Raw genomic sequence first — 27500 nt, 5'->3', positions numbered from 1 at the left:
ACTGGTGCGGAGTCTAGGGGTATATACTGCTGAGCCGCTCTCCAGCCTTTCCTGCCAGATGTTAACGGTTGCCCCGACAATTACTGACGGTGCTGAGCAGGGGTAGGTAGAGGGCTGGAGGGATCACAGGGGCTCACACGTAGGGAGAGGCGAGAGGCTGAGGCTGAGAACCCACAGCGCCCTCTGCTTCCCCTCGTGTAACACTTGTAATTCCCAATCTTCACACTCACAAATTCTCTAAAGATGGGGACAACGCCTGTTTTGTTCACCTTTGTACTGCCTGAGCACGGCACCGCCCCTGCGGTTCTCAGTAAATGCTTTCAGAAATGAATGAGTGAATGAATTGGAACTATTTAACAGTGGTGGAATTAAGTCTGCACAGGAGGCGACGCTCAAGGAGCTTGAATTCTGTGTCCTTACATTGGAGACGGTGGATGTATGCTGGTGAGTACTTCCCGGACACGGTGATTTTCCAGACCCCTCAGGCTTGAGTGGCTTGTCTTTGAGTCAGCGCTGACCAGACAGCCTGGATGGGGCATGAAGCTCAACTAACCTGGATGGAGGCCAACATAGTTGGCTTCCGAAGCTGCAAGTCTGTTTCTAGTTTGAACAATTTGTCCAGTAAACATTCACCAGGCTCTGTTTCACCTCACTGAGGATAAAAGAGAAGCTTTGGATCAGAACCCTAGAGCCAGACTTCAGACCAGCAGCGACATTTCAAAAATCACCAAGCAAATGTTTTCCAATTACCCATTGTAATTAGGCATTTCGATATCAGAAAAGGACAGCCGATCAGACATTAAAAAGTGCACAGCCGGGCTTCCCTGGTGGTGCAGTGGTTGGGAGTCCGCCTGCCGATGCAGGGGACGCGGGTTCGTGCCCCGGTCTGGGAAGGTCCCACATACCGTGGAGCGGCTGGGCCTGTGAGCCGTGGCCGCTGAGCCTGCACGTCCGGAGCCTGTGCTCCGCGGCAGGAGAGGCCACAGCAGTGAGAGGCCCGCGTACCGCAAAAAAAAAAAAAAAAAAAAGTGCACAGCCTCCAAGTTTACAAATAGGACAAAAAAAATCAATATCAACTTAATTTTGACTAATTGAGCAAGGTTTCCACCCAGGCTAGGAGGCTGGCTTTTATTTTTAAATTGTTCCTCCTGATATTTTAAAATCCTGTTGTGTTCTGATTCACTGAAAAATGGAAGAAGTCAATTAATTTTTAATGCAAGATGCAGAGTTTGGATGTACCTGAGTGGCTTTTGGAGTGTGGCAGGGCTCCAGCGAGGCCGGAGTCCACAGTCACAGGACACAGGCTATGGTAAGGAATTTTGGAGTCACTTAGCTCATCAATAATGTCTTGATTCTTGTTGATGAAAACTTTTGGACTAAATGCTAATTAATGCCTTTCAAGGAACCAGATCTGGATTTTGTTGTTGTTTTTCCTTGAGCTCAGTGAAGTTTCTTACGGATCCCCCAGTGAAGTCCTTATAACTTATCTGCCCTCTTCGGTCATTTCACCAAGATTTACATGCTCTGGCAGGCTGATGCTGACTCTTTGCAAAAATGAAAGACATGTCACTGAAAATACTCGTCAGGCTCAAGGAAAAGCATTGTGAGTTTTGCATAATCACAAACAAAGGAAAGTGGGTCCCATTTGGAAGCTGTTCTGTCTGTGGAAGAAAAAGAAAAGAGGGGGGCTTCCCTGGTGGCGCAGTGGTTGAGAGTCCGCCTGCTGATGCAGGGGATGCGGGTTCGTGCCCCAGTCCGGGAAGATCCCACATGCCATGGAGCGGCTGGGCCCGTGAGCCATGGCCGCTGATCCTGTGCGTCCGGAGCCTGTGCTCGGCAATGGGAGGGGCCACAACAGTGAGAGGCCCGGGTACCGCAAAAAAAAAAAAAAGAGGATGAAGAAGAAGTGTCACATGATTTAGTTTTATCGCGGCTTCTTAAGCCCAAGCAGTGGTGTCAGAGTCCTGGGATCTGACCTCACGCTCACACTCTTGTGTCTCCCCCAGGCTAGAAAAAAGCCTGTGCAAGTCAGGCTCCGTGAGACATGTGGGCCAAAGGGAACCAATGGAGTCAATGGATGTATCCCTCATGTGTGCTTCAGCGAGTCTCATGTGTAGCTGGCATTTGGGAGGGGAGACAGTGTTTGGGGGCTTATTCGGGGTTGGGAATTCATTCTGAGTGGCTGTAGTCTAGGTAGCCCAGGGGCACTCCCTGTTCCTAGTTCACTGGCTATGGTTGGCTGTCAGCGGGGGTTAGAAATTGTAAACAGGGCTAGGATACTCAGAAGGCCCAGAACAGGCGCTAACTCACCTGGTCTTTAGGGCTCTGGGATTCCTTGGACAAGGCCAGATTCCTTGAGAGAGGCGCTCATAGCAATGGCCATCCCAGAATTGTCTGATACAAACGAAATCTAGTGGCTTGGAGAGCTCTACACACTTGCATTCAGAGGGAAGCTTTATGTGTAAAGTAACAAACCAAGGCAGTTTCTCTGCTGTACCTGCAGCTTTCTTAGATTTTCAGTGTTAGGAAAAAAAAAAGCAACTATGCTGTGAATGGCCTCAGCTCTAGATCTTGCCTTCTGTCTTTTCACTTTCTTTTGCCTATCATTTTCATTTTTTCAGTGTACCTCGCTTTTTGCAGGAGTTGTGGTCTTGAAAATTTTGCATGGTTTCTTTTGTGTGTGTGTGTAAAGAAGAGTGCGTGGTTCAATCATTAGAGAAGCTTGCTGTTCAAGGAGACATTGCAACGATGCAATTTGTAAAAGGAAGAATTCTTTGGTTGTACAAATAAGCATGATTTAATGGAACTGCTTGGGAATGAGCTTTGAGCCTAATGTATTTGTTCATAAATTGGGACCTTCTGTGACAGTAGATGAAATTCTGCCACTCTGTATTTGCCAGAAGAGGAAGTAGAGAGTGATGTAGGGCTTGTCTGTGACTATTTTATTATTCATGTAAGTATTCAGAACTCTTGGCGGGGGCGTTGCCAGTCTCTGTGGTTGCTGCAGTGTATTTTGGTGTCTATCTTGTGTATAGCTATCTTGTCCTCCCTAAGTTTATCAGCAGCATCTTTAGTAACTTTGAGTCAGGGCAGACTCGGCATCGGGCACTGAGTTTATTACAGTCTGTTCCATCCCAGGTCAATGGGGGTGTTTTGGCAGTTCCCAGGACCAGCAAAGTCGGTGTGGATTTGCACCGTGCAGAGAGGCAGAGGATGTGGAGGTAAGACAGAGTCTGGCAGGTCTGCTGTTGGATTGGCCAGCATCCATGGACAGGAAATCTAAGTCAAGAAGGAGGCGAGTGCAGGTGGTGGAGCCAGGTCCAAATTGAAAACGAGTAGATCATTTCCTCACTGGCAAGAGCCAGGGCTGTGGTAGACCAGAAAGATAGGAGTGTTTCATGAGGCCAAGGTCAACTGCCTGCCAAGTCAAAGGGCAGTTGAAGCAAGAGTGGCTGTGGGCATAGTGGAAAGACCCGGCCCTTCCACTCACTTCCACCTGAACTTGGCCTCCCTGGGCCTCAGTTTCTTCAACCTCTTTAACACATGGTTAGATTAGATGAGTAACTTTCAAACTTAACTATTTTTTTTAGGTACTGGGACCCTTCCTTAAAGTAAGATTTTGATAAGAAAACCCAACGTACATCAAAAAAAGGTAGGTGTACTCCAGTTGGCATTGAGAGGGGCAGGACTGGGCACCCGAGCCCCAACTACTTGGCCCCTGTCTTATATATCATGGTGATTCCTTCACCTCCCAAGGACAGCATTAAAGGATATTGGATAAAATTTTTAAATCCTTTCTAGCTCACAGGTTAGCTAACAAGACTTTGAAATCATTGCTGCCTTTTTCCTAAAGCTGCTCATGAGTTAGTTCCTAGATACTTTTGCCTGGAGGGCAGCCCCTTCTGATTTTAGAGGGATTCCCCTCTGCACAGGGCCAGGCCTCTCTGCCAATCATCGGCCAACCAGAAGTTTCTGCAGGCCCTCGACCAGAGCTGGATTACACAGTGGACACACACATCGTCCTCTGTCTGCTTGAAGAGATCCCGTGGAGCGTTAGACAGTCCTCAGTACCCCAGCCCTCTCAGCCTCATGAGAGGTGGGGAATTTGGAGGAAGCAGGTGGGTCTGTGGGGTTAGGAAGTGAAAGTGCTCGAGAAGCAACCAGCAATAATGCCAGCATTCACCCCACACTCAAAAGTCTCTTGTACAGGGAATATATAGAAAGTAGGAAGAAAGCATCGTGGAATCTTACCTTCCTGCAGAGACCAGAAACTTGTTCCAAAACCAAGTCAGACTGGGGTTAGTAGCCCCTTTCCTTTACTCAGAAAGGCTGTCTTAGACTTTTCTAATCATGAGAAAATGGGAGCTCGTTTCATTCAAACTATACAGTTGGAAATTCAGGATCTTATGATATATTTGATATAGTCAAGGGAAAAAACCTGAACTTCAGGATTAATACCTGGATTGTTGTCCTAGCTCTGCTCCTGGCTGGGGGACTTCGGGCAAATCACTCGGGCTTTCTGTGTCTGGGTTTATGTCTGGTAAACTGAGAGAACACCCCGCCATGGCAAGGATACAGAGAGATACTAGATGTGAAAGTTGAGAGTGGTTGCCCTGCTCTGTAAACCTACTGGAAGGGCCAGTATGCAGCGGGTGAAAGCAGATGTGAATACATGGAAGGGTGGTGTGGTCTCATCCACAGAGCATGGGGTCACCTGGGCTGAGACTCGTGCTCTCCCCAGCTGGTCATTGCTCTTTGGTTACATCACCAGTACCAGCTTTACGGCCAGGGCAGAAGCCAGTCCCGCCCCCCGTCCACCCACAACTGAGCCTAGCGTGGGCTGAGTTTGGGCTCTGTGCACCTGGAGCCTGGCGCCTGCTCACCTGGTCTCATTACTTGGCGTTCTGCCTGCCTGGGGGTAGGTGAGTAGCTTGGGATTTCAGCAGCACCCTACACAGGGAATAAAAACCTGGCAGGTTAGAGCAGGAGGAAATTTAAAGGAGAAGAAGGAGAGGAAAGGGGTGAGTCAGAGAGCTCAGAAGAGAAAGGAACTGCTCCCTTTGCCAGAAGGTTGGTTATTATATGAAGAATACATGTTCACTGTAGGAAAAAATATAAAGTAAAAGAAGCTAAAAGTACTTGTTAGTCTCATCACCTGGAATTAAAATGGTTAATATTTTAGCTATTGTACTTTCTGGCTTTTTACACACACACACACACACACACACACACACACACACACACACACACACACACACACACACACACACATATAAATAGACCTTTAAATGAAAAGAGGATCATACTCAGCTGTGTGCTGGTAAATGTATTATAAGTGCCTGAGGGAGAGGCCATCATGATTTGTAGCATTTGCCAATTTCCATGGTGTAAATGCGCCCACCATAGCTGATTTCCAACTACCAACGTGATGTCAACCAGCTTGCAAAATTCCTGATAATTTACCAATCAGCTTTTGGGGGCCATCAAGAGCACACCACTGACTAAGTTTTGTTTTCTAATTAGCCTCGCCTCCCTCACAATATAGTGCAAAAGTCTTACACCTAAACTTTTGAAAGTTGTCTTTATCAAATTACTTACTTTTTGAATCAAAATCGTTTTCCTTTCGGAATTTAGAGCCAGATCACAGCCTATGCCGCTAATTGTAAATGTTGCCCTCTAGTTAGAATTTGCCTGTTTCTCGTGTTCTGGAGACCCTCACGTGAGTGGGGAGTGGACCCGAACTTTATTAGGTGGCAGGAATAGAAATGTAGTTGGAAAAAAAAAATGACAAGAGTAATGTGATCGAGCAAATGGTGATCTGGAACTGATTCTACAATCCATTATGCTAGGATGGATTTGACTTAATAGAGGCAATTTTGTCCTTTACTCTCCTTCCCCTGGGCCCAGCCAGCTCAGCTCTAGAGTTGTCACTCTTTTTTTTTTTTTCTTTCGGATGGAAATTGGCCCTCCTCCAGTGGATGAGAATGGGCCGGCAACTGTTTGGCCCATGTCAAACCCGCTAATCAGATCCATGTTTTCCTTGTTGAATGGGAGCTTTGGGAGATTGCAAGGGGCAGAGGGAGTGGAGGGCTGCACTCACAAAGCAGCAGCAGCAGCAGTGTGTGTGTGTGTGTGTGTGTGTGTGTGTGTGTGTGTAGTCTTCTCACGCTTGGCTCTAGGTATCATCACTCTGGCCTTCCTGGCCTGGTGGACCATTACATCTATGGTAAGAGTCGGCTAGGAAAGTAGTTGGTGCCAAAGGTCTCCCACACTGGAGTTTTAATTGCCTTCAGAGAGGCTGAGTTTTGTGAGCTTCTGATAACAAAGCTGGCTCTCCCAGGCCCGGTGAGTTCAGAGAGGGGGTTTCCAAATAAGACTGCCTAGGTGCGGGGCTCAGGGTGTTGTAAGTGGGCACGGTGGGGGGAGTCCACTGTTGCAGTTCTAAGAAGGGAAGACTTGGCCTTCGCCTCTACCTCTGTCGTGTGAATAGAGGATGGCAAGAAGTCTAGTCTGGCCCTGACAAGAGGGCCACATTCAGTTGCCTGGAGTGTAAGAGGCAAGGAACAGAACCAGCATGAATAAGGGGCCTCTCTGCTGGGTAAGCCCCAGGTCTCTCCAATCCCCTGAGTCATCTCTGACTCCTCTTCTCTAGCCCTTTCCCCACCAACCTCCTTCCAAGTGGTCACCTAGACTGGTCAACTCTGCCTCTGAAATAGCCCAAGAAGCTACTCCCACGTGGTCCCCACTGCCTCGGTCCAGGTGATCATATATCACACCTGAGCCAAGAGGAGTATTCTAAGGGGTCTTCCTGATGTCTAGTCTCACTGAGTCTATAGAAATCCCATCTGTATCTCTCCACACACACACACACACACACACACACACACACACACACACAAACTGTTTTTAAAATCAGCAAAGTAATATATGTTCATAAGTATTTAGAAAATGCAGATGTTTAAAGGTGAAAAACCACTCATGGACTTACTTCCCTGAGATGAAAACAGTTATTTTTGAGAATATCCCTCAGAGAGATTGTTGAGGAATGAAAACGGCAAAAACGACTTGGTAACCTTCTTCCTCATTTTCTCATTTTGATACTTTTCTAGAACAAAATCACAAATTTGGTCATATTTCCTTGCTTGAATAATTACGTAAATAAAAACCCCAAACAACCAAAATCCATTGCCTATGGTGTGGAAGGTCAAATTCCTCGGGATAGGAGGGAAGGCCAAACAAACATAACCAGCCCGAATCCACATACTAACCTCCCACCCCCTCCCGCCAGGTCCCACAACTTCCACGCCACCATTTTTTTGCCTGAATATAAAGCCTACGTGTTTACTCTGAGAATTCCATATGAGTTGGCTTGTGTAAATGACTCCCACCTCCCCCAGTTCCCACTTTGTGATTTCTTTCATTTTGTAAGATTTATCTTAATTTATTTATGTGTCTGTCCCTAGGAAAATTGGGAATCTCTTGAGGGCAGAAACAGAACTTAGTTTGTATTTTTGGCAACTTGTGGTCATGCCTGGCACAGGGTAGCAGGCACTCAGTAAATATTTATGGAATGAATTGGCCTCGTTTTGGTATGTCTGTTTTTATCCTCTTGCCAGTTTTGTGTGTTGGTTTTTATTAGTGTCCATGATTAATCCATATTATATTTTCTTTTCTTCCTTTACTGTGTCTCGGTCTTACCATATTGAAATAAGAGCCCCTGGCTTGGAGCCATCCACTACTTTAGTTGTGTCATTGCTGGTGGATTGAAGATGTCATTAGTTTCTAGTTGCTTTACTGTACCATTTAGAATACCTGAGACGCAAACTCACTTTTTCGGAGTCAACAGCCCAGAGTCAGCCCTCTTCTGAAGAAGTCACGTATAGGTTTATAGAAATGTTTGAAACAGGAGAAGGCAGCATGGGTAGAGTTTCCAGAGTGGGAGCCCCAAGCCAGGGGGCTAGCTCGGCACTCACTGGAGGGGAAGTGGGTAGGAGAAGTCAAGGGCATGAAAGTAGAGTGTGGTGTAGTTGGTCCAGAGCTCTGACCATGAGCTGTAGAATTCTGCACCTTAAACATGTGTGAGGGACTCTGGCCTATGCAGCTGCCTGTGCTCCAGAGAAAAATGCATAAGTCAGTTCAGACATCATGTCCTACTTCTTGTGGGTATGAAGATGCTTAAATATGGAGGTTTTGCCCGAGGGAGCAGTAAATTTACTTTCAACACTTCATCAACAAACATTAAACTAGTGCTCTTTCTATTCAGACTCATAGAAAAGGGAAAGCTAGTCAAGTCTGCTCCTACTGTGGGTAATATCCATAGAGAAATAAGGAAAAGCAAATTTCTGCCCTCTGGAGAGAAATAGGGACAGATAGATCCACGTTTACTGCTGCAAATCTCAGAAGTTTAAATGTCTGCCTTTGACATTCCCTTTTAATAGAAGCTCTAAGCACATGTACAAGTAATAGAGATCCTATCCAAACCAGCTTCAACAGAAAGGATATTTAGTGGTTCTCCAGTGTCCACAATGTCATCGAGGTCCCAACTTCATTTTCCCTCTCACTCTGCCATCCTCAGCATTAAGCTTCATCTCAGGCTGGTATCAGGATGGCAGTAGCAATTCTAGCCATCCAACTCAGCCCTGATGCCATCCAGAGGAAGAAGAGGGATCACCACTTCTTGGCACTTTATTTTAGGAGTGAGGAAAAGTTTTCCAGAAGACCCCTGAAAGGCTTCACCTTGACTCGTTGACCAGTGTTGGGTCACCTGACCTTTCCTGAAACCATTGCTGGCAAGGGAGGGGTGTTACAATTGATCAGTCAGGCCCATCTCTACAGCTGCAGCACCTACTGTGTAGAAGAGATTGGATGAATCGCAAAACAAAAACCAGAATTCTGTTAGAGAGTAAAAAAGAGAACAGATCCTGGGTAGACAGTCAGATGTGTCCTCTACAACTCAAAATAAGCCATAGAATTGGTTGCCAACTCTATACTCTAGTGACTTTCAAACAGTTTTTTTAGCTAGTTTGTTGAAATAAAATCATACCCAGAAAAATAAACAGACTGATAAAAACAGTTTGTGGTTGTAAATCTACAGAAGATTGTGGTCCTAAGATCATCAAACTTTTTTATTCCTTGTCTCCTTTCATCTTTATGACACAGTTGTACTATATAGAACAACAGGTCAGCTGGCCAGAGAGGACCAGTATTTACAGAGTCCAGACAAGCAGGGGCTTTCAAGGATGGCATCTGGGCCAGGAGTAGCAGGTTTGGGCACATGAGACCAGAGGGTGAGGTGACAGGGAGCTGGGAAGAGAAGTTCCTCTGAGTAGGGTGAGGAATTATGATCCTGGAGCTGACTCATTCACTCTCTGCCTACCTCGTGTGGGTGACCCTGGCCCATGGGTGATGTTTGCATCCAGGAGGAAGTGAAAGACCTGTTGAGGCAGGGACAGAGATGCTGGGTAGGATTGCTTCACAAAGGGCAGAGAAGGCATGCAGGTCAAAGGCTCTAAGAGCTTCATTTGGGATGGGGTAGGTATAGAGTTGCCACGTAAAATATAGGACATCTAGTTAAACCTGAATATCAGATAAACGATGAATACAAGTTCAGTATAAGTATGTCCCAAATATTGCATGGTGCATACATATATTAAGATATACTACATATTTGGACATACTTATATTAGAACATTACTCATTTTTAATCTGAAATTCATATTTAACTAGGCACTATATATTCTTTTTTTTAAATTGAAGTATAGTTGATTTACAATGTTGTGTTCGTTTTCAGTGTACAGCAAAGTGATTCAGATATATATATATATATGTATATATTCAGATTCTTTTCCATTATAGGTTATTATAAGAAATTGAATATAGTTCTGTGTGCTATACAGTAGGCCCTTATTGTTTATCTCTTTTATACATAGTAGTGTGTATCCGTTAATCCCAAACTCCTAATTCCCCCCCTCATTTCCCCTTTGGTAACCATAAGTTTATTTTCTATGTCTGTGAGTCTGTTTCTGTTTTGTAAATAAGTTCATTTCTATCATTTTTTTAGACTCCACATATAAGTGATATCGTGTGATATTTGTTTTTGTCTGACTTACTTCACTTAATATGATAATCTCTAGGTCTATCCATGCTGCTGCAGGTGACATTATTTCATTCTTTTTATGGCTGAGTAATATTCCACTGTATATATACACCACATTTTCTTTATCCATTCATCTGTCGGTGGACACTTAGGATGCTTCCATGTCTTGGCTATTGTAAATAGTGCTGCTATAAACACTTGGGTGCATGTATCTTTTTGAGCTAGAGTTTTCGTCTTTTCCAGATATATGCCCAGGAATGGAATTGTTGGATCTCATGGTAACTATACTTTTAGTATTCTAGGGAGCCTCCATACTGTTTTCCATAGTGGCTGTACCAATTTACATTCCCACCAACAGTGTAGGAGGGCTCCCTTTTCTCCACACTTTCTCCAGCATTTATTATTTGTAGATTTTTTGATGATGGCCATTCTGACTGGTGTGAGGTGATACCTCCTTGTAGTTTTGATTTTCATTTCTCTAGTAACTAATGATGTTGAGCATCCGTTCATGGGGCACTATATATTCTTATCTGCTAAATCTAACAGCCCTACATGAATGAGAAATGAGGGGGCTCCTGAAACATTAGGATATTAGAGTTGACTTTCCTCCCATGGTCTCCATTCTGAGTCATGGAGTTGTGGCACCTCTTGTTCTACCCGATGAATAGTTTCAAAGTCCTGTTACATCAGAATTACCTGAAACGCTTGTTAAAAATGCAGTTACCTGAAAACCGCCATGGCCTCCAGTGATTCTGAGACTTGGCCCAGCTTTGGAAGACTGCTTCAGATTTTAAGTTCCTAAGGGTAAGGATGTTGCTTTGTTTACTGCGCTCAATGAATATTTGTTAAAAGAACGAGGGAATGAATGAATGATTCCTCTCTGAGGAATCCTCATTATCTCAGTCTGTGTTTATCTTGTAGAACCCAGGAACACAGGATCTTTCTTTCCATTTCTTTTCCGGTCATGAGACTCGTGGGAAAGGACTTGGGTGGAAGGTGAAATGGAGAGAGTCTTGGAGAGCAGTGGACATGAAGCGGGTAACAAGACAGAGCAGGAGAGAGCAGAGCCAGTGACTGGGGCCCACCAGGCAGGGCGCAAGAACATCTGCATGGGGAGGTGGGCCAAGTTTTTAATCACCCCCTCAGGTGAAGAGACTTGCGATTTCAGTTGAGAACAGGTCTTCAGTTATTTTCACAGGATGCCTTTAGAGTCTGACTTAGCACGTGCTCAGCTTTGCAGGGGGGATGACCAGGATGCTTAAAGCGTGTTGGAAGTGCTTCAAAGGAACTTGGTGGGTGGCAGGTAATGGCAGATTTGCTAATCTTGGTAATTCCCCACACCAGCAGGGTACCTGGGAGCATCTCTTTTCCATAGCACTTATCTCTGCAGGCTTAGAAAAAGCTAGATTACTGTCCTGAAACTTTAAACCCATAATGGACTCAACCATCTACGTGTCTCCCAAATAGTTGTGCCCCAGCGCCTACATTTTCTCCAATGCAGAGAACTAGAAAGGATTTTTTGGTTCCAATTTCCAGCCTGGCCAGAGGGTCTGCCTGATGGATGAGAATGTGCTTCCAATCCCAAGTGAGAGTTTGCTGGGTGACGTCATGGACACCTAGCTCTCTGCCTGCCGACTGAATCGCAGGTCCCCTCTCAATCTGTTGCCCCATCTGTGTAGCGGGGATGCTGCCACAGGGCCACAGGGCTCTGGGAAATGCTAGAGCCGTCTGGAACCTCAGCGGCATAAGGCTCCTCGGCAGGGCTCTGGGTTTAGAGCGGTGAGAAGAGCACTGTCTGTCTCTCCTGGCTTTTTCTTCGTGACTTTAGTTCTGTCCCTCCTGCCCTCGCCTCACTCAAGCTCTCCCATGCACCAGTCTGGGCAGATCAAAGCCGTGCTGAGAAGGGGCTGCTGTGTGACCACTTTGTGGCCTCCTGTAGTTTGGTTAAATCTGGAAGGTATTCTTGGTACTTGGGGGCAATAGTGAGACCCCCGCCTCACAATCCTGACCTTAGGAATAAAGACAAGTTTTCTATGTTGATAATTAAACTAGTAAATACATCATGCACGGTTGAATAGCCAGCCTCAGGAATATCCAAGTTAAGAAACTGTCCATAAAAACATAAAATCAAAGGAATCTTGGGGAGGATGGACTAAACTATGATTGTGCTCATAACTCAAAAGATAGAAATCATACCATACTGATGTTATATGGTATGTGGTTAGGAGAAAGGGGTGTAAATCGAAGGGGGGTAGTTAGTGCAGAGAAGAGGGCAAAAACTTCCAGGAGCCAGGTGTGGGTGATACCTTTTCAAATGTTGTCAGGTGGAGGGGAATCTTGGCTATGTGGACAGTTCCCTTTGCAAAGCCCAGGCTGGAGTAGGAGGGAGTGCGTAAGCTAGGGAGCCCTCCTATGCTCACCTGATTCTCCTTGTTCTGCAGTTTGCCTTCCTCTGCAGCCTGCCTGCAGGGAAAACAGGCATTGATCAGCTTCATGCAAACATCCTGCCCGCTTAATAATTGTATTTTCCAACTGAAAGTTAATGAATGAGCTTTCCTGCTGGTAATTGTATGTCTCTGTCTTTCAATGTGCTGACAGAATTCATGTTTCCGAGCCTGGGAGCCTGAAGAAATGGATGGTGGCAAGTTGACCAAGGTCAGGCTCACCTTGTGGCATCTCTCTGGCCTACCAGTGACCTTCCCCAGCCGCATCTTTTAACTATGCACGTGCCCCTGGACATAAGCACAGACACAGTAACAGCAGGATCTTAGACAGTGGGTCCAACCTCTTCATTTCCCCAGGCTTTTCCCCAAGGTTCATGCCCAGAGTAGAATCGATGATTTCTGGCCTATTTCCTTTCTGTTTCTACAAACTTTGATCTTATTTTCTCTCTACTTCATTTCTCTCCTGTTACAGAATTAAGTCCTATGGACCCTGCTCGGGCCCTAGGCTGGCTGAGGCTCTTTGCTGCGGCTGGGGGAGGGTTCTTTTCCTGTTCTGGTTCAAGCAGCCGAATAATGAAACTGAAGCTGAGATGCACACAGCATAAGTGTTACTCAGTGGCCAAAGGACGGAGAAGGGGGAACTAAGTTCACAGATCAACTTCTCGCCCATGTGATAAGAGGGATTTAATCTTAAAGAGTAAAGACAAATGGAGGAGGAGTGAGGCTAATGATGGGGAGGCATATGCATTAGTCTGCCAGGGAAGGGGCAGGGCTTTTTGGAAGGATTGGGGTGCCACCCGCTTACTATCCTTTTTATTGGTCCTTAATGTCCAGTCAAGGCCTCTGGTAGGTGTGTCATTTAATATGCTAATGTAGTAAAATCAACATATAATGAGACTCAAGGTCTGTTGGAGGTCAGATTGGTCGCCATCTTGGTCCCAGCTGTTTCCATCTGGTTTTTTAAATTTGTTTGTTTTTCCCTTCCTTTCTTATCTCTGGACTCTTTAACCTAAAGATTTATGTTAACTCCTGCTAAAGGTGGGGGTTGGAGGGTTGTAAGCAAAGACCTGGAGCAGCTCTGGCAACACTCCCATAGCTGTCGAACCCAGGTTCCTGTGCCCAACGCACAGTGAGGCCCCCAAAACTGAAACATTGGAGTTTGGAGCAGGAAATGTTTATGGTAGGGCCAAGCAAGGAGAACAGGGCGACTCATGCTCCAAAGAATTTTTAAAGGCTGCAGGGTGTGTGGTCTCCTCTGATTGGTCAGTGGTGAGGTAACTGGGTGGTGCTGCAGGAATCTCATTCATCAGCCTTCTGGTTCCAGCCAGTCTGGGTCCTCCTGCTTGCGCTCAGCCTGAAGTTCCCATCCTCCACCTGGGTGGGACCCTAGTTCCTGTAGAAAAGCTCAGAGGTTTGTATCATATTGTATGTATATCCGTTCTGGAGGAGCTAGGAGTCCTGTGCCTCTATTGTTCTAATCATTAACTGTTTGAATCTGCCCTCTGGAACTCAGGGACGGTCTAGGAGCCTGAAGCCTTTTTCCTAAAAACAAGAAATGGGGGACACCGAAAGGCTTTTGTACCCTGGAGGGCCCCAAAGGGTCCTGCTCGGTTTCACTACCCTTTTAAAGGCCAAGATGACACACAAGTAGCCTTGGGGGCCATTGAGAACATGGGGACTCATGTATCACACGCCTTCACAATCTTTCCCTAATTTTTTTTTATTATTATTTTTTAAAATTTATTTTTGTCTGCGTTGGGTCTTCGTTGCTGCACACGGGCTTTCTCCAGTTGCGGCGAGCGGGGGCTACTCTTCGTTGCGGTGTGTGGGCTTCTCATTGCGGTGGCTTCTCTTGTGCAGCACAGGCTCTAGGCGCGTGGTCTTCAGTAGTTGTGGCTCGCGGGCTGTAGAGCGCAGGCTCAGTAGTTGTGGTACGTGGACGCAGTAGTTGTGGCTCGCGGGCTGCAGAGCGCAGGCTCAGTAGTTGTGGCGCACGGGCTTGGTTGCTCCGCGGCATGTGGGATCTTCCCGGACCAGGGCTCGAACCCGTGTCCCCTGCATTGGCAGGCAGATTCTTAACCACTGCGCCACCAGGGAAGTCTCTCTCCCTGATTCTGATGTCCCGCCTGGAAGAGGTCAAATGAGGATTCCTTTCCTGTCACTCCATGGATGTTGACTTGCTTCTCATGACCATTGTCTGAGCCTTTCCCACAGCGAGGCCTGGGAAAAGGGGCCGCTTCTCAGAGAGGCACAGGGGATGAACTTTGTGCTCCATGATCTCTTGGTTTCCTTTGAGGATACTCTCCCCGCACCAGGCGCTGCAGCCCTGACGGCTGCAAGCAGTCTGGGAGGGGAGGGAGTGGAGGCCGGTCTCTGCACAACTTAGGCCTTTGCCAAATTGGAAAGTCTGCAGGTCCTCAATGGAAACACCGGATTTCCTCTCATTCCCACACCCCCCTCAGGCAAGTTCCTTCCCCCTTCCTGAAACCTTGGTTCTTTCTGCCACTCCACAGAGTTTTTATTCAGTAGGATATATTTCGTCTTGTCTTCTGGAAAGGCTGAACTGTAGTTATAAGCACATGAACGTAAACCACCCAGGGCCCCCCTACCCCTTTGTCTTGGCAAATACTCAAAATCTGATGAAGCAATATGGCCCATCTTTTCTGCAGTTTAAAACTTCCATGTGTGGTGTACATGCTTCTTAATGAGGCTAGTGCCTCCATCCCTGACTTGCTAACTCAGCTCCAATGTCCAGCAAACTGCTCAAACTGAAAGGAAACTTAGTAGAACTGCCTCATTTGGCCGAAAAGGAAACTGAGCCTCAAAGGTGCTAAATGACTTGCCTGGGGACCTACAGCTAGCTAATGGCAGAGTGTATCATTGGCTGTTAGAAATACTTGAGTCATTGTTAATTAACGATGAGGTCAGATCCTATGCAGTTGGATGCTAAGAATTTAAATATAGTGAGAAGATTATTTACCCGAAAGTCTAAACACCAGAAGCATCTAAACAGTGCAATTGTTCTGAAAGAAACAATTGTAAAATAACTACCCATTAAAAAAAATAACTCCAGTGTAGTTGAAGAACTTATATGCATGCTGTATGTTGATGGCATGATCTACAGGCCTGCAGATGACAGGTGGTGGCATCATGGCTGCCCAATTCATACAAAGTGGGCAGGATGGTCACATTAAAATGAGCAACCGGGCTTCCCTGGTGGCGCAGTGGTCGAGAGTCCGCCTGCCGATGCAGGGGACACGGGTTCGTGCCCCGGTCCGGGAAGATCCCACGTGCCACGGAGCGGCTGGGCCCGTGATCCATGGCCGCTGGGCCTGCGTGTCCGGAGCCTGTGCTCCGCAGCGGGAGAGGCCACAACAGTGAGGCCCTCGTACCACAAATAAATAAATAAATAAAATGAGCAACCACAGTGACCTCAGGAAAGTCTTACTGCCCACATAGAAGTCTCAGTCAGTTACCCATTTGGTAGATAGCAACTGTTTCAAAGTGTTGAATTGCCATTTCACAAATATGTACATTGCCTCATAAATGCCCTCTCTCCCCAATCATTGTACTCTTTCAGAATCTAGATGCCTAAATTCCAGATATATAATTAATTCAAAACTGCCCAATGCCTGACATTCTGAGTAAACAATCTTAAACTGCAAACGTACAAACTTGTTTCAGTATTTGAAGCCACAACAGATGTATTTTAGAAGTACGTAGGAAGCGGAAATGATTTATAATATTCATTTTGGTTTTCTGGTCCCCAACTGTTTTCTTGCACTCATCTTGAGAGAAAAGATTCATGATGTTTCATGAATTTCTGAAATTTCTACTCATTCCCATTTTTTAAAAATTTGAACAAATAGTCCATGTATTAGGACACAGAATATCTTCAAGCACTGGATTCTCAAACTAGCTGCCAGGTCATTCTTTTTCATTTCATTCATCTTTTTTTTTCGTTTTTCCTACTCTTCAAGGGTCATCAGACCCAGAAACTAAAGGATTTGGGTCCTGTCTTGATCTGCTTTTCTCTCATTTGTCTAATTGAAGGCTGGACGTAGTAATCCCGGAGAGCCCCCCTAGGTCCTCACCTTTAATTCTATGAGAACAGCTCTCCCATCCCCTAAAACCCCAGCACAGACCTTGGAAAACCTCACTTTCCAGAATCCATCATGTGCCCGCAAAATGTGCCGCTTCATGGCCCTTTGCACACTGTTCAGTGATCTCTTTCCCCAGCAGACCACAGCCTCCACAGGGCTGGTCATCATTTCTTCCCTGGGCTAGCACCATGCCTGGCACAGCTGATCCTTGCTGCGTGAAACAAAGGCCGATCAAGTTCTTCTTCTGTCTCATACACAGCCATTCCGCTAGTCCAGAGCCAGTCACGTAGACAGTTAAACATTAGCCAGCATCTTGCTCTTCCAAAACACAAGCTGACCTAAAGGAGTCGCAATCATTTGATTTATCATGTTTCTCAGTCAGTTGTAGGTTCGTCTGTTAACACCTGGGACTGCAGGTGGTGGACGGATTCATGTGGGCTTTTGCTCTTTAAGGGATAGAAACATGCCCAGTTTGTTGTTGTTGTTTTCGGTGGTAGTGGTGGTGCCCCCATATCAAGGTAGGAACTCAGTGATAGCTGCTAATTGACAAAATAGAAGGGCTGATGTTAAAACACTCAGGATTATATTCTGGACCTTGAATTTGAGGGTTAAGAGTGAGTTAAAGCAATACCTTCATTAGGGATTTTGTTCACCTGTAACAGAATGACTAATTAACAGGACTGAAGGTGGAGGGGGGGGCCTGTTTTTCTCTCATGTAATAAGTCTGGAGGTAGAACACCTAGGGTTGGCACAGCGGCTCAAGGAAGTCAGGCCACTGTTTTATGGTTGGTCACAAGATGGCTACTAGAGCTCCAGCCATCACATGTGCATTTTAAGCATGAAAAAGGAAGAAAAAGAACTCTCATAAAAAATGAACCTCTCTGATAGACCCACCCAACAACTTCACGGGCCAAGACTATATGTTATGGCTACCCCTCTCTGAAGGAACACTAACAAACATAGTGTTTTGGCTGGGTACTTGTTCTTCAAACACAGATGGATTTCTGTTAGGGAAGAATAGAAGTTTCTCTTCTATTCTAGTAGTCAGCTAGCCACAGTTCCCTCCTGTGGTTCCTCAGACATACCCTTCTTTCCGTATGTGGGATAGACTCTCTGTTTTCAAGAGAGAAGGCTCTCAAGCCTCATAGAGTTAGCATATCAAGATCGGAGCCCTGGATCTCTGGGTGATGTGTGGTCCTCTCCATCAGTTCTGGATATAACTCCTTGCAATTCAGCCCAGACACATCTAACCTGCAGTACTGGGAAAGGTGTACTATAGCTACAATAAAAACTTTTCCTTTATAAAAGGAGAGATGGAAAACAAAGCAGTCACTGTCGTTAGCAATGACCAAATTCTCCTGGAATAGCAAGAGTCCAACCCCTCATTCTTGTGGCAAGAACTCCTGTTCCTTGTCCTCCAGGGCCCTTGCCTCTCTCTGGGGGCTATTCCTCATTCATTGTTCCCCGTGACCACTTCTGTGGTGGGCATGGGGAGGATACCTTCTCTGGGGCTATACACATCACCAAGCCTACTGCTCATTGATGTGAATTGCTGCAGATCAGGTTGGGGTCTTTTGGCGATAGAGCTCCCTCACACACTTAGTAGGCTTCTGGTCAATTCCTGATGACTTGTTTCTTTTCCTTTCCAGTTCAGGAGTTCTGCCCATGTCCCTAAATTTTAACTTAATGTATGCTACTGAACATATGCTGCTGGCCATAGCCGAAACAGTGGCCTCCGGTGCGTGACCACATCTTTGGCAGCGGGCTTACAACCTCTGTCTGATGGGGCACCACTCGCCCCCTTCTAACCAATCAGCCTGTCTCAGCCCTGCCAGGGTCCGAATGCAGGCCTCTCAGGAGACAGATCGTGGGCTGAATGTCCAGCGTGCCTTTCTTAGTAGAGTGATATTTCTTCCCCTCTCACTTGCCAGCTGAGGAGCTCAGGACTTTGCTGGGAGTGATAAAGCACCACCAATATTCTGCATTTTTCCTACCAAGTTGTCTAACACCACGGTCTCAGTCAACACGTCTGTGACTTCCCACTGCACAGCAGCTGCCAGGTGAACCAAATATTTCATAGTACAATGAGCGTCACCTTTCCAGCCTACAGTATCTGAGTCCTTGGCATCTCCCTCCCTCCCCCCCCCACCCCTTGCTCATCTAGTTCCACATTTTAGGTTCTGTTACTTTTATTTTATTTGCTTATTTATTTTTTGGCCGCGCTGTGCAGCGTGCGGGACCTTAGTTCCCTGACCAGGGATCGAACCTGCTCCCCCTGCAGTGGAAGCTCAGAGTCTTAACCACTGGACTGCTAAGGAAGTCCCAGGTTCTGTTAGTTTTAGTTTCCCCACTTCTAGGTACCACATTGTGCATTTGTTTGGAGTTTAATTCAGCGCATCGGTTGGATTTTGAAAAATCCAAATAACGGTCATTAAACGACGTGGGGGGTTATTTTTTCTTCCATGTCTGCTCTTAAGGAATGCTGGCACGAACCCCACCCAGAATATCCACTTTCATCTCATTGGCCAGAACTCTGTTGTAGGGCTATCCATACCTCCTCCAAGAGAGGCTGGGTTTTAGATGAATACATCACCACGTCCAAGAAAATAAAGGAAGAAAGAGGGAATGGCTATCACATAGACAGTCACAAGCTTCTGGCTCAAGCTACCTGCTTATTTATCACAGGAGGTCCATCGGTGGTGGAACAGAGATCACCAGGCAGGGTGCCCGTCCGGGGCAGTCGGGTGCAGGTGCAGAAAGGCAAGGTTGTCAGAAGCAGGCAGGCAGCGTGCTGATGTAGAAGGGCAAGGCCCCGCCCCGTGGGTCTGGGTGCTAGTCCTGGCTCTGTTACTTACTGTGAGACCTCAGGCCAATTATTTAGCCTCTCTGTTTCTGTTATTTTTTCTGAGCCTTTAAAAAGTGCATACTAACAGTATATCTCCCTGCAGTATTGTTGTGACAATTAAATGGTGGTTATGGGAATCGGAGGGAGAATGAATGAGACAGTGAGGAAGCAGCCAGCACAGGGGGAGGTTTCCCCTCACTTCCTCCTTGTAGCCATGCTCTCCTTGATCTCTCTTACCTCTGCAGGCAGCTGAGCAGGCTCTGACCTCAGGGTCTTTGCACTTGCTGTCCCCTTGGCTGAGAACAGCCTTCCCAAAGATATTCTCTCACCTCCTCTCACTTTATTCAGGTCTCTTCCCAGAGGGGCCTTTCCTAATCCCCTCCTACGCCCATCCCTCTTTGTCTTCTGATGCTACCCTAATTCTCTTCACAGTGCTAATCACCATCTGATGTTACCGTATTTTATGTTTACTAATGCACCCTCATCAGATCACAGGCTTCATGAGGCTCTGTAGGAACGTTGTCTGTTTTGTTCAGGGCCCAGCCCGTGAGGGGCACTCAGTGAACATCTGTGGAATAAATCAGTAGTAAATATTTAATCAACATTGGTTTCCTTTTAAAATGTGAGCATTTCCTAAAAGTCAAGAGAGGAGTCCTATCCAGGAGGAAGGAAGATTAGACGGAGGTTGAGGAATTTGAACTTAGCAGAGGTTCGAATAGGAGAACATTTAGAATCCAGGACAGTTGGAAGCGGGAGTTAGTACAATAAGACAGTCCGGTGTAACTGGATTTTGAGGCAAGATCTGGAGAAGCCAGAAGACCCTTTCACACCTCCTGCCAGGTTCAGGATTTAGCCTTGGATTTCAGGTGACTCTGAGTCTGTGACTTTGAGCAGATGATTAGTTTCACTTAGTTCACTGTTTCTCTCCTTTTTTTTTTTTTTTTCCCCATTATTGTCCCCCTCCTCTTACCCCGGAGAAAATTTTAATTTAATTTAAATTCTAACACAAGAAATTAAATACTAAGCAATAAGTGTTTGTCAGGTGGGATTGAGCTTTGCAGGGGAGGTGGGGCATTAACCATTATAATATCTAAGTTTTGTGGGTAATGTCACCCTGCTGAAAAAACATGGCTTAGCTAAAAGGGGATCCAAGAACTTTGGTCGATTCCAACACCACATTAGTAAATTACCTCGGGGACAGAAGCATTTATTTTTAAAGTTAAGGCTGTCAGCTTCAAGCTACTCAAAATTAATTTAAATTATTATGGCTGTTTGCTTGAGATAGGAAGCTAATTGGAGAATTATGTATGGTAGACAAAAGTGATCCTACCACTGCAGCAGACTGCCATGTCCACAAATTCTACTCCCTGTTGAAATGGATTGATCTTCAGGATGAGAAATTTTTAGACCTTTACACACATCAGCCATGGAGGGATGTTGTTATTTGTAACCATTTTCAGACTTCTGTGTCTTCTCTGGGTCAACATTCTGTTCACTGGAACAGTTGGTATTGGAAAGTTTCATGGGATATTGTGGAAGAACCACACTTTTCACAGTAGTATTGTAAGATTGTGTGTCTTTGCATATGCCTTGAGTCATCTCAAAATGTTGCAGTGTATGGGAGTGCTTCTACTTCCTTTATTTATAGAAAATCGCAGAAAAGGAGTTGATCAAATAGGGGGCTGGAAAGATTACTGGAAAATTCCTAATTATAGGTATGGAATTGACAGGTTATGTAGCCCATGAACACCTTAATAAGACTAAATCTCTTTGAGGGTGTCTGTACACTTGAAATAATTTTTCCTTTTCTGAAAACTCCTTCTCTGCCCTCACCACATTCAGGACCAGAGGGTGGGCTCCCAGCAGCCATACTGATACCTCATGACCCTGCCCCCTTGGCGATAACCAGTTAGACTACTGATAGACAAATGATCCAGTCTGAGCCAATTGGCTTTGCTCGCCTCCAATGTATTCATTAAAAACTTTTGAGCTGCAAAGAGCAGAAAACAACTCAAGGTAAAGTTTAAAGGGTTTTTTTTGTTTGTTTTTAGTTTTGTTTTGCTTTACCTTTTCTCTTTCTCTTTTTTTAAAATTTGAGTAGTTAAAATTTTCAAATGTAATGTATTATAAGAATTGATAGGGTCTTTCAGATCGAGGTGGGAGGGCAGTACAGCCCCATCTAGGATGGGTGAAATCCCAGATGCTGTGGGGAAGCTAGAGCATTCTCTCTCCCCAGTCTTGCCCCTCTGCCTTCTACCAATCATCTTTATTTTATTTCTTGGCAGGATGACTTTCTTTGCTCTTCAGTTCACAGAGCAGGTAGAATATTGCCATCCAGAGGTCCTATTTCAAAAGTTATAGTTCCTGCCACACCCTGGAGACTAGATCCCTTCTCTCAAGGTCTCTCCATTCTCAGAGAAGAAGTCTGTTCCAGATTGCATGAGATGCTCAGCCTGGGACCCATCAACAGGGGCTGGGGACTTATATTATGTGAACGTGGCTGCCAGGAATGTGCCTTCATTCTGTTAAGAGGGTGGTCATAGACTTGTTACCCACTAATTTCCGTTTATTTATGCATCTCCCACTAAACTATGAATGCCTTCAAGACAAGGAATTTGCCTTTTTGGTAGTATATTTTCAGTGCCAAGTTCAAGGTCTGGTTCTTAATAGATGTTCAGTAATACATGTTGCTTAAATACAAGTTGACATTGGGGAAAAAATTCTCTACTACTCTTAAGTTTGGTTCTCTTCAATAAGACTTATTTAATGAATACCTTACCCAAGATGTTTACTCTGTTTTCATATGTATGGAATCACCTGAACCGTGACTAACACCTTGAATCACCATCAAAATTTTAATTTTAAACCATCTTTAAAAAATTGTTTTAGGGACTTCCCTGGCAGTCCAGTGGTTAAGACTGCGCATCCACTGCAGGGGGCATGGGTTCTATCCCTGGTCTGGGAACTAAGATCCTGCATGCTGCAAAGCGTGGCCAGAAAACAAAAAATTGTTTTAAATTATTGAGTCTACAAGGTGACAGACACTGCGCTGAGGTAGGGAACGTATTGACGAACCAGACATTGCCACTATATTTGAGAACCTCTCTGTGGAGTGTGAGAGAACTTAGAGTTCATTTAGCTTAACTTTCTCATTTTACAGATGAGGAAACAGAGACTCAATAAGCGTTGTGAGGCCTGATGGAAAACGTTTTGATTTATTCGTAAGATTTTAATACGTCTGTGTGGAGTTACTTGTCAGTGAAAGGTGTTATGTATTTTGGCCAAAGGAGACATTCAGTTTTTGTCCATGTGTGGATTACCTTTTCTTTGATCTTGCCTTTCTTTTTAATAGGCACGTGATTATGTAGATGATATTTGCTAAGCTTTTGGTTTATTTGGAACCAATTAATAGCTGGCACTCGAGTTCTTTGGAAACTCACAACTTAACTCTATTGGAAATTTCTTTACGGTTACTGAGTATTAGTACTTATTATTGATGTGCTTCTGACACCTCTCCCATTTATTATTATTCCTTGTTAAATCACTTCCTTCCTGAGAAGGCTCGAGAATGTTTTCCATCTTTGATGGCACAGTTTATATTGACTTTCTCTGGGTGAAAGTGAAGTTCTGAGAAGAGACTGAAAGGAGTCATTTTTCTGTGTTTACAGGGGGTGGAGGTGAAAATCTCTTCGGTGGAGGAGAATTGGCCACGGAATTCAATGAACCTGTCGCCAAGGGGGGATGGATTGTGTGCCGGGCGCTGTGCATGTTCAGTGGGAGGGGATCATTGCCGCCCCCGCTGGGGAGCCGCACCTGTCGCAGACGTGTGCAGCCTGGAGGGGGTGCATGGCTGTGTGAGCAGTGTGTCCAGGGCAAGCCAAGGAGCGGCCAGCGCTGCTCCCCCAGAAGCTTGGAGAAACATCTCTCTGCAGGAGATGGCTTCTGGGTTGGCCTAAGTGTAGGCTGGTTTCAACAGTTTGCCAAAGAAAAAGAAGCGAGGCGACTAAAGCTATAGGCTGTAAAGGGACATGATACCCTCTGAGTCTACATGATAAAGCCAGGACCCTCGACTAAACTTAGGACTGGCGGTGGTCTAGGGGAGAGCCTGCATCTCTCTGCCGTGTTGAGCGGCTCTTCTCCTCTTGGTAGCACCGTTAGAGCAGAGTTCTGGAATGGAGAGCCCTCCTGAGCATACACTTGGGCTGATCAAGGCGAATGGACATAGACTTGAACTTCCCAGGAATGTGAGTTCTCAAACATGTCCAGAACCCCCCTACACTCTTCCAGGGAGTCTTGTCACACAGAGCCTCCTGGGTGGATGTGAGTTGATGGGGGTTGTCCTGGCAAAAGCCGTCTCATTTCCCTACTGATCAGGGAAACTTCCTGGGGAAGATCAGCATTCCGGAGGTTTCTTGTCTGAGGGAAGGGTGTGTGTGCATGCGTGTGTATCTGTGCATTTGTGTGTACAGGTGTATTTTTGTGTGTATCTGTGTGTCTATATGTGCATCTCTTTATCTGTGTATAACTGTGTGTGTGCATCTGTGTATGAGTGTGTGTGTGTACATGTGTGTGCACAGGGTGGAGGGAACAAAGCCGTGGAATGGGGAGGGGCATTAGGTTCCTGACTCAAAAAGCAAACACAGGGCTTCCCTGGTGGCGCAGTGGTTGAGAGTCCGCCTGCCGATGCGGGGGACGCGTGTTCGTGCCCCGGTCCGGGAAGATCCCACATGCCGCGGACTGGCTGGGCCCGTGAGCCATGGCCACTGAGCCTGCGCGTCCGGAGCCTGTGCTCTGCAACGGGAGAGGCCACAACAGTGAGAGGCCTGCGTACCGCAAAAAAAAAAAAGTTAAAAAGCAAACACAGTCCTTCTGTAATACTCTCCTGCCATGCATGCTGTGTCAGAAGGCTCACTGTTGTGACTGGAATTTTTTGTTTTTCCTCTTCCAGGTGTGAACGAGTCCAGGGGAGGTAGCCCTGTCGCTGCTGGTGGAACACCTCACTTCCAGGTCCTTTGCACGGGCCCCACTGTGAAATGAACCAAGCGCGGACTGGTCAGACACTTCCTTCCTTCCCTCATTGACACTCTGGGCCCAGTGATTGTTCCACTGTTGTTTTAATCGTGTCCCATCCTCCTCTTGCCAAAGCAAACAGCCAGAACTAGAGTAGGTCTTCCTTAGGCTTGTCTGCCAGCCTGAACATGAGCACAGGCAAAGCTGAGGACAGCCCGCGTTCCCGTGGGACGAGGGGCCCCACAGGGCCCAGCCCCCAGGAGTAGGTTCTCTCATAATGTTGGCGTCTGGGAGTCGCCAACCATGCCCATCACCCAGGACAATGCTGGGCTGCACCTGCCCCTCCTCTACCAGTGGCTGCAGAACAGCCTGCGGGAGGGCGGGGCCGGGCCGGAGCAGCGCCTCTGCCAGGCGGCCATCCGGAAGCTGCAGGAGTACATCCAGCTGAACTTTGCTGTGGACGAGAGTGCGGTCCCACCTGACCACAGCCCCACGGGGATGGAGATCTGTACTGTGTACCTCGCCAAGGAGCTGGGGGACGCAGAGACCGTGGGCCTTAGTTTTGGGAACATCCCTGTTTTTGGGGACTATGGAGAAAAGCGCAGAGGGGGCAAGAAGAGGAAAACCCACCAGGGCCCCGTGCTGGATGTGGGCTGCATCTGGGTGACAGAGCTGAGGAAGAACAGCCCGGCAGGGAAGAGTGGGAAAGTCCGACTGCGGGATGAGATCCTCTCCCTGAATGGGCAGCTGATGGTCGGAGTTGACGTCACTGGGGCCAGGTGAGTGGGGAGTGCCAGCTGGCGTGGGGGCAGGATGCGGAACCCTTGTGGTTCACTTATGCCTGATGCTGGGATCGGCGGCTGCTGAGGGCTGTGAGTCCTACTGTGGCGATTAGCCAGTGGCATTTATCTTACAGAGGGAAAATACACACTCTAAGTTGAAGTTTTTTGGTATTTATGTGTTTCTCTTTTTGCTTCCTTATCTCTTAGAAGACTCAGGCTCAAAGTTTCTCCTTTTTCCTTGAAACTTGGGTTAGAAAGAAGAGAAACAGTACATGATAAAAGTATGGGAAATGTCACATTGAGTTAGACCCTCTTTTCCATTCAACCTAGCATCTCACCTCTAATCGGAGCAACAGAGATTAGGTCCTGGTTATGTTTCCATCTGCCTGTCCCATATCACCTTTGTCACAGACTCACAGTCCAGAAGACCCTTGAGATGCTTAGAAATGTCTTTAGATAATCCCCCACCCCGCCAGTTTCCCCATCCTGGAAGATCCATTTGGATCTTATCTGAATGAACATATTTCTGTTTTCTACCCATGTGACAACCTACCGTGGCAGTAAGTTACGATTGGACTGTTCTGTTGTTTTCTGGGTGAGTTAGGGTCTCTAAGACCACTCTCAGCTTCAGTGATTTACTTGGGGAACTCACAGAGCTCAGAAAAGCTATTATACTCACAGTTACAGTTTATCACAATGAAAGGAATCAGATTAAAGTCAGCAAAGGTAAAGGGTGCATAGAGTAGAGTCCAGGAGAGACCAGGAACAAGCTTCCAGTTGTCCCCTCCTAGCAGAGCTGTACAGAAGCACTCAATTCTCTCAGCAATGATGTGTGACAACACTTAACGGAGTATTGTTAACCAGGCGAGTTTGCCCAAGCCTTGGTATCCAGATTTTTTATTGGAGGTCAGTCACACAAGCACTCCATGCCTGTGTAGCTGACCTTAGTTACTAAGTATCCAGTCCTTTCAGAGACCAAACTAGTAACACATGGCCCAAAGCCGCCATCATAGATCACATTATTAGCATAAACTATCTGGTGTGGCCCAAGGCCCCAGGTATACAAAGACACAAGTCTTATCAGGCAGGATATTTCAAGAGCTTAGACGTTACCTCCCAGGAGCTGGTCAAGGGACATTCCTTTCTTTGGAATGCACAGGTATTGAATACCCCAAACCTGCCAAGTTAATCCATTACTGCACACCAGGGTTTTAACGATGGGTATATATGAAAGAGACAGGAAAAGAGAAGTTTGAAGATATTCTGAGATGCGTAAGTTTTGTCAAGCCTTCAGGGGCTCCTGTGAGGATGGATGTCTCCTATATCCCAGAAGGAGAGGATCATAGAGAGAAGGGCACCTTGGAAATCATGGTGACCTTTTGATGGGGGACACATCTAACCCGAGAAGACCTTGAAGAGAGAAAAACAGTGCAAAAATACCTTGACTTCAATCTTTTCCTTCCCTTCCGTCTCCTACCAGAGCTTCCCATCAGTGGGAATCAGCCAGGGGCAAGGGATCCCACTGATGTTGTTCATATGTGTGAGCCTCCTGGGACAAAAGGCAGGGTAGAAAAGGGCGGAGAGTGGATATGGGGCGGGGGCGTCAAACAAGAAGTCATTAGGCACATGCAACGTGGTCTGAGTTTAAACGGGCCAGTTCATGGAAAGGACATAGCACAGGGCTGGCTGGTTGATGTGAGTATTTACTCAGTAGACACCTTCACTAGTATTTCCTTTGGGTTGCCTCTTGGACTGATGGGATGCTCTTGGCTAATGGCTGAGTGCCTAACTGACAGTTCCTGGGAGATAACTGCTCATTTTCAAGGAGTGATGTTGCAGATAAATGTTTTTATTTGGGATTAGAGATTGCTCTTAGCAAAGAAGCAATGCTGACCACCGTAGCACTCAAGATGCTACAAGGACTTGATAAGGTGACTCTACTCCCTGGTGGTGGGTTCCTTAGGGTTAGAAGTGGGGATCTCTATGAGGCAGCCCTTTCAAAGCTATTCTTGAATGTCCTCATCATTTGCAGCTGTCTGATTTGAAAGGAGTGGGTTTGGATGGAGAGGTAGCAGGAGGAGCATGGAGGGCACATCCAGCAGGAGAGTGCTGTGGTCAGGAGCTGCAGCTCTAAAGCCAGACAACCGGGGCTGCCTCCCCAGGTTTCCCCACTTACCAGCTGGTCGACCTTGGGAAAATCATCCCTCTCAGACTCTGATT

General features: G+C 46.3%; 1 protein-coding gene across 1 annotated transcript in view; it reads left to right on the top strand.

Moving 5' to 3' along the window:
• PDZD2 (PDZ domain containing 2) overlaps window positions 1–27500 on the top strand; it is a 271976-nt gene that overhangs the window by 8932 nt on the left and 235544 nt on the right. Inside the window, exon 2 of the mRNA XM_032627433.1 lies at window positions 24437–25277. Within this exon, the coding sequence (XP_032483324.1) occupies window positions 24802–25277 (476 nt within the window). The 5' untranslated portion in view covers window positions 24437–24801. The remainder of the gene's footprint in view (window positions 1–24436; window positions 25278–27500) is intronic.

This window comes from Phocoena sinus, chromosome 3 (assembly GCF_008692025.1).
Source record: "Phocoena sinus isolate mPhoSin1 chromosome 3, mPhoSin1.pri, whole genome shotgun sequence".
Lineage (NCBI taxonomy): Eukaryota > Metazoa > Chordata > Mammalia > Artiodactyla > Phocoenidae > Phocoena > Phocoena sinus.
This window is presented reverse-complemented; position numbering and strand designations above follow the sequence as displayed.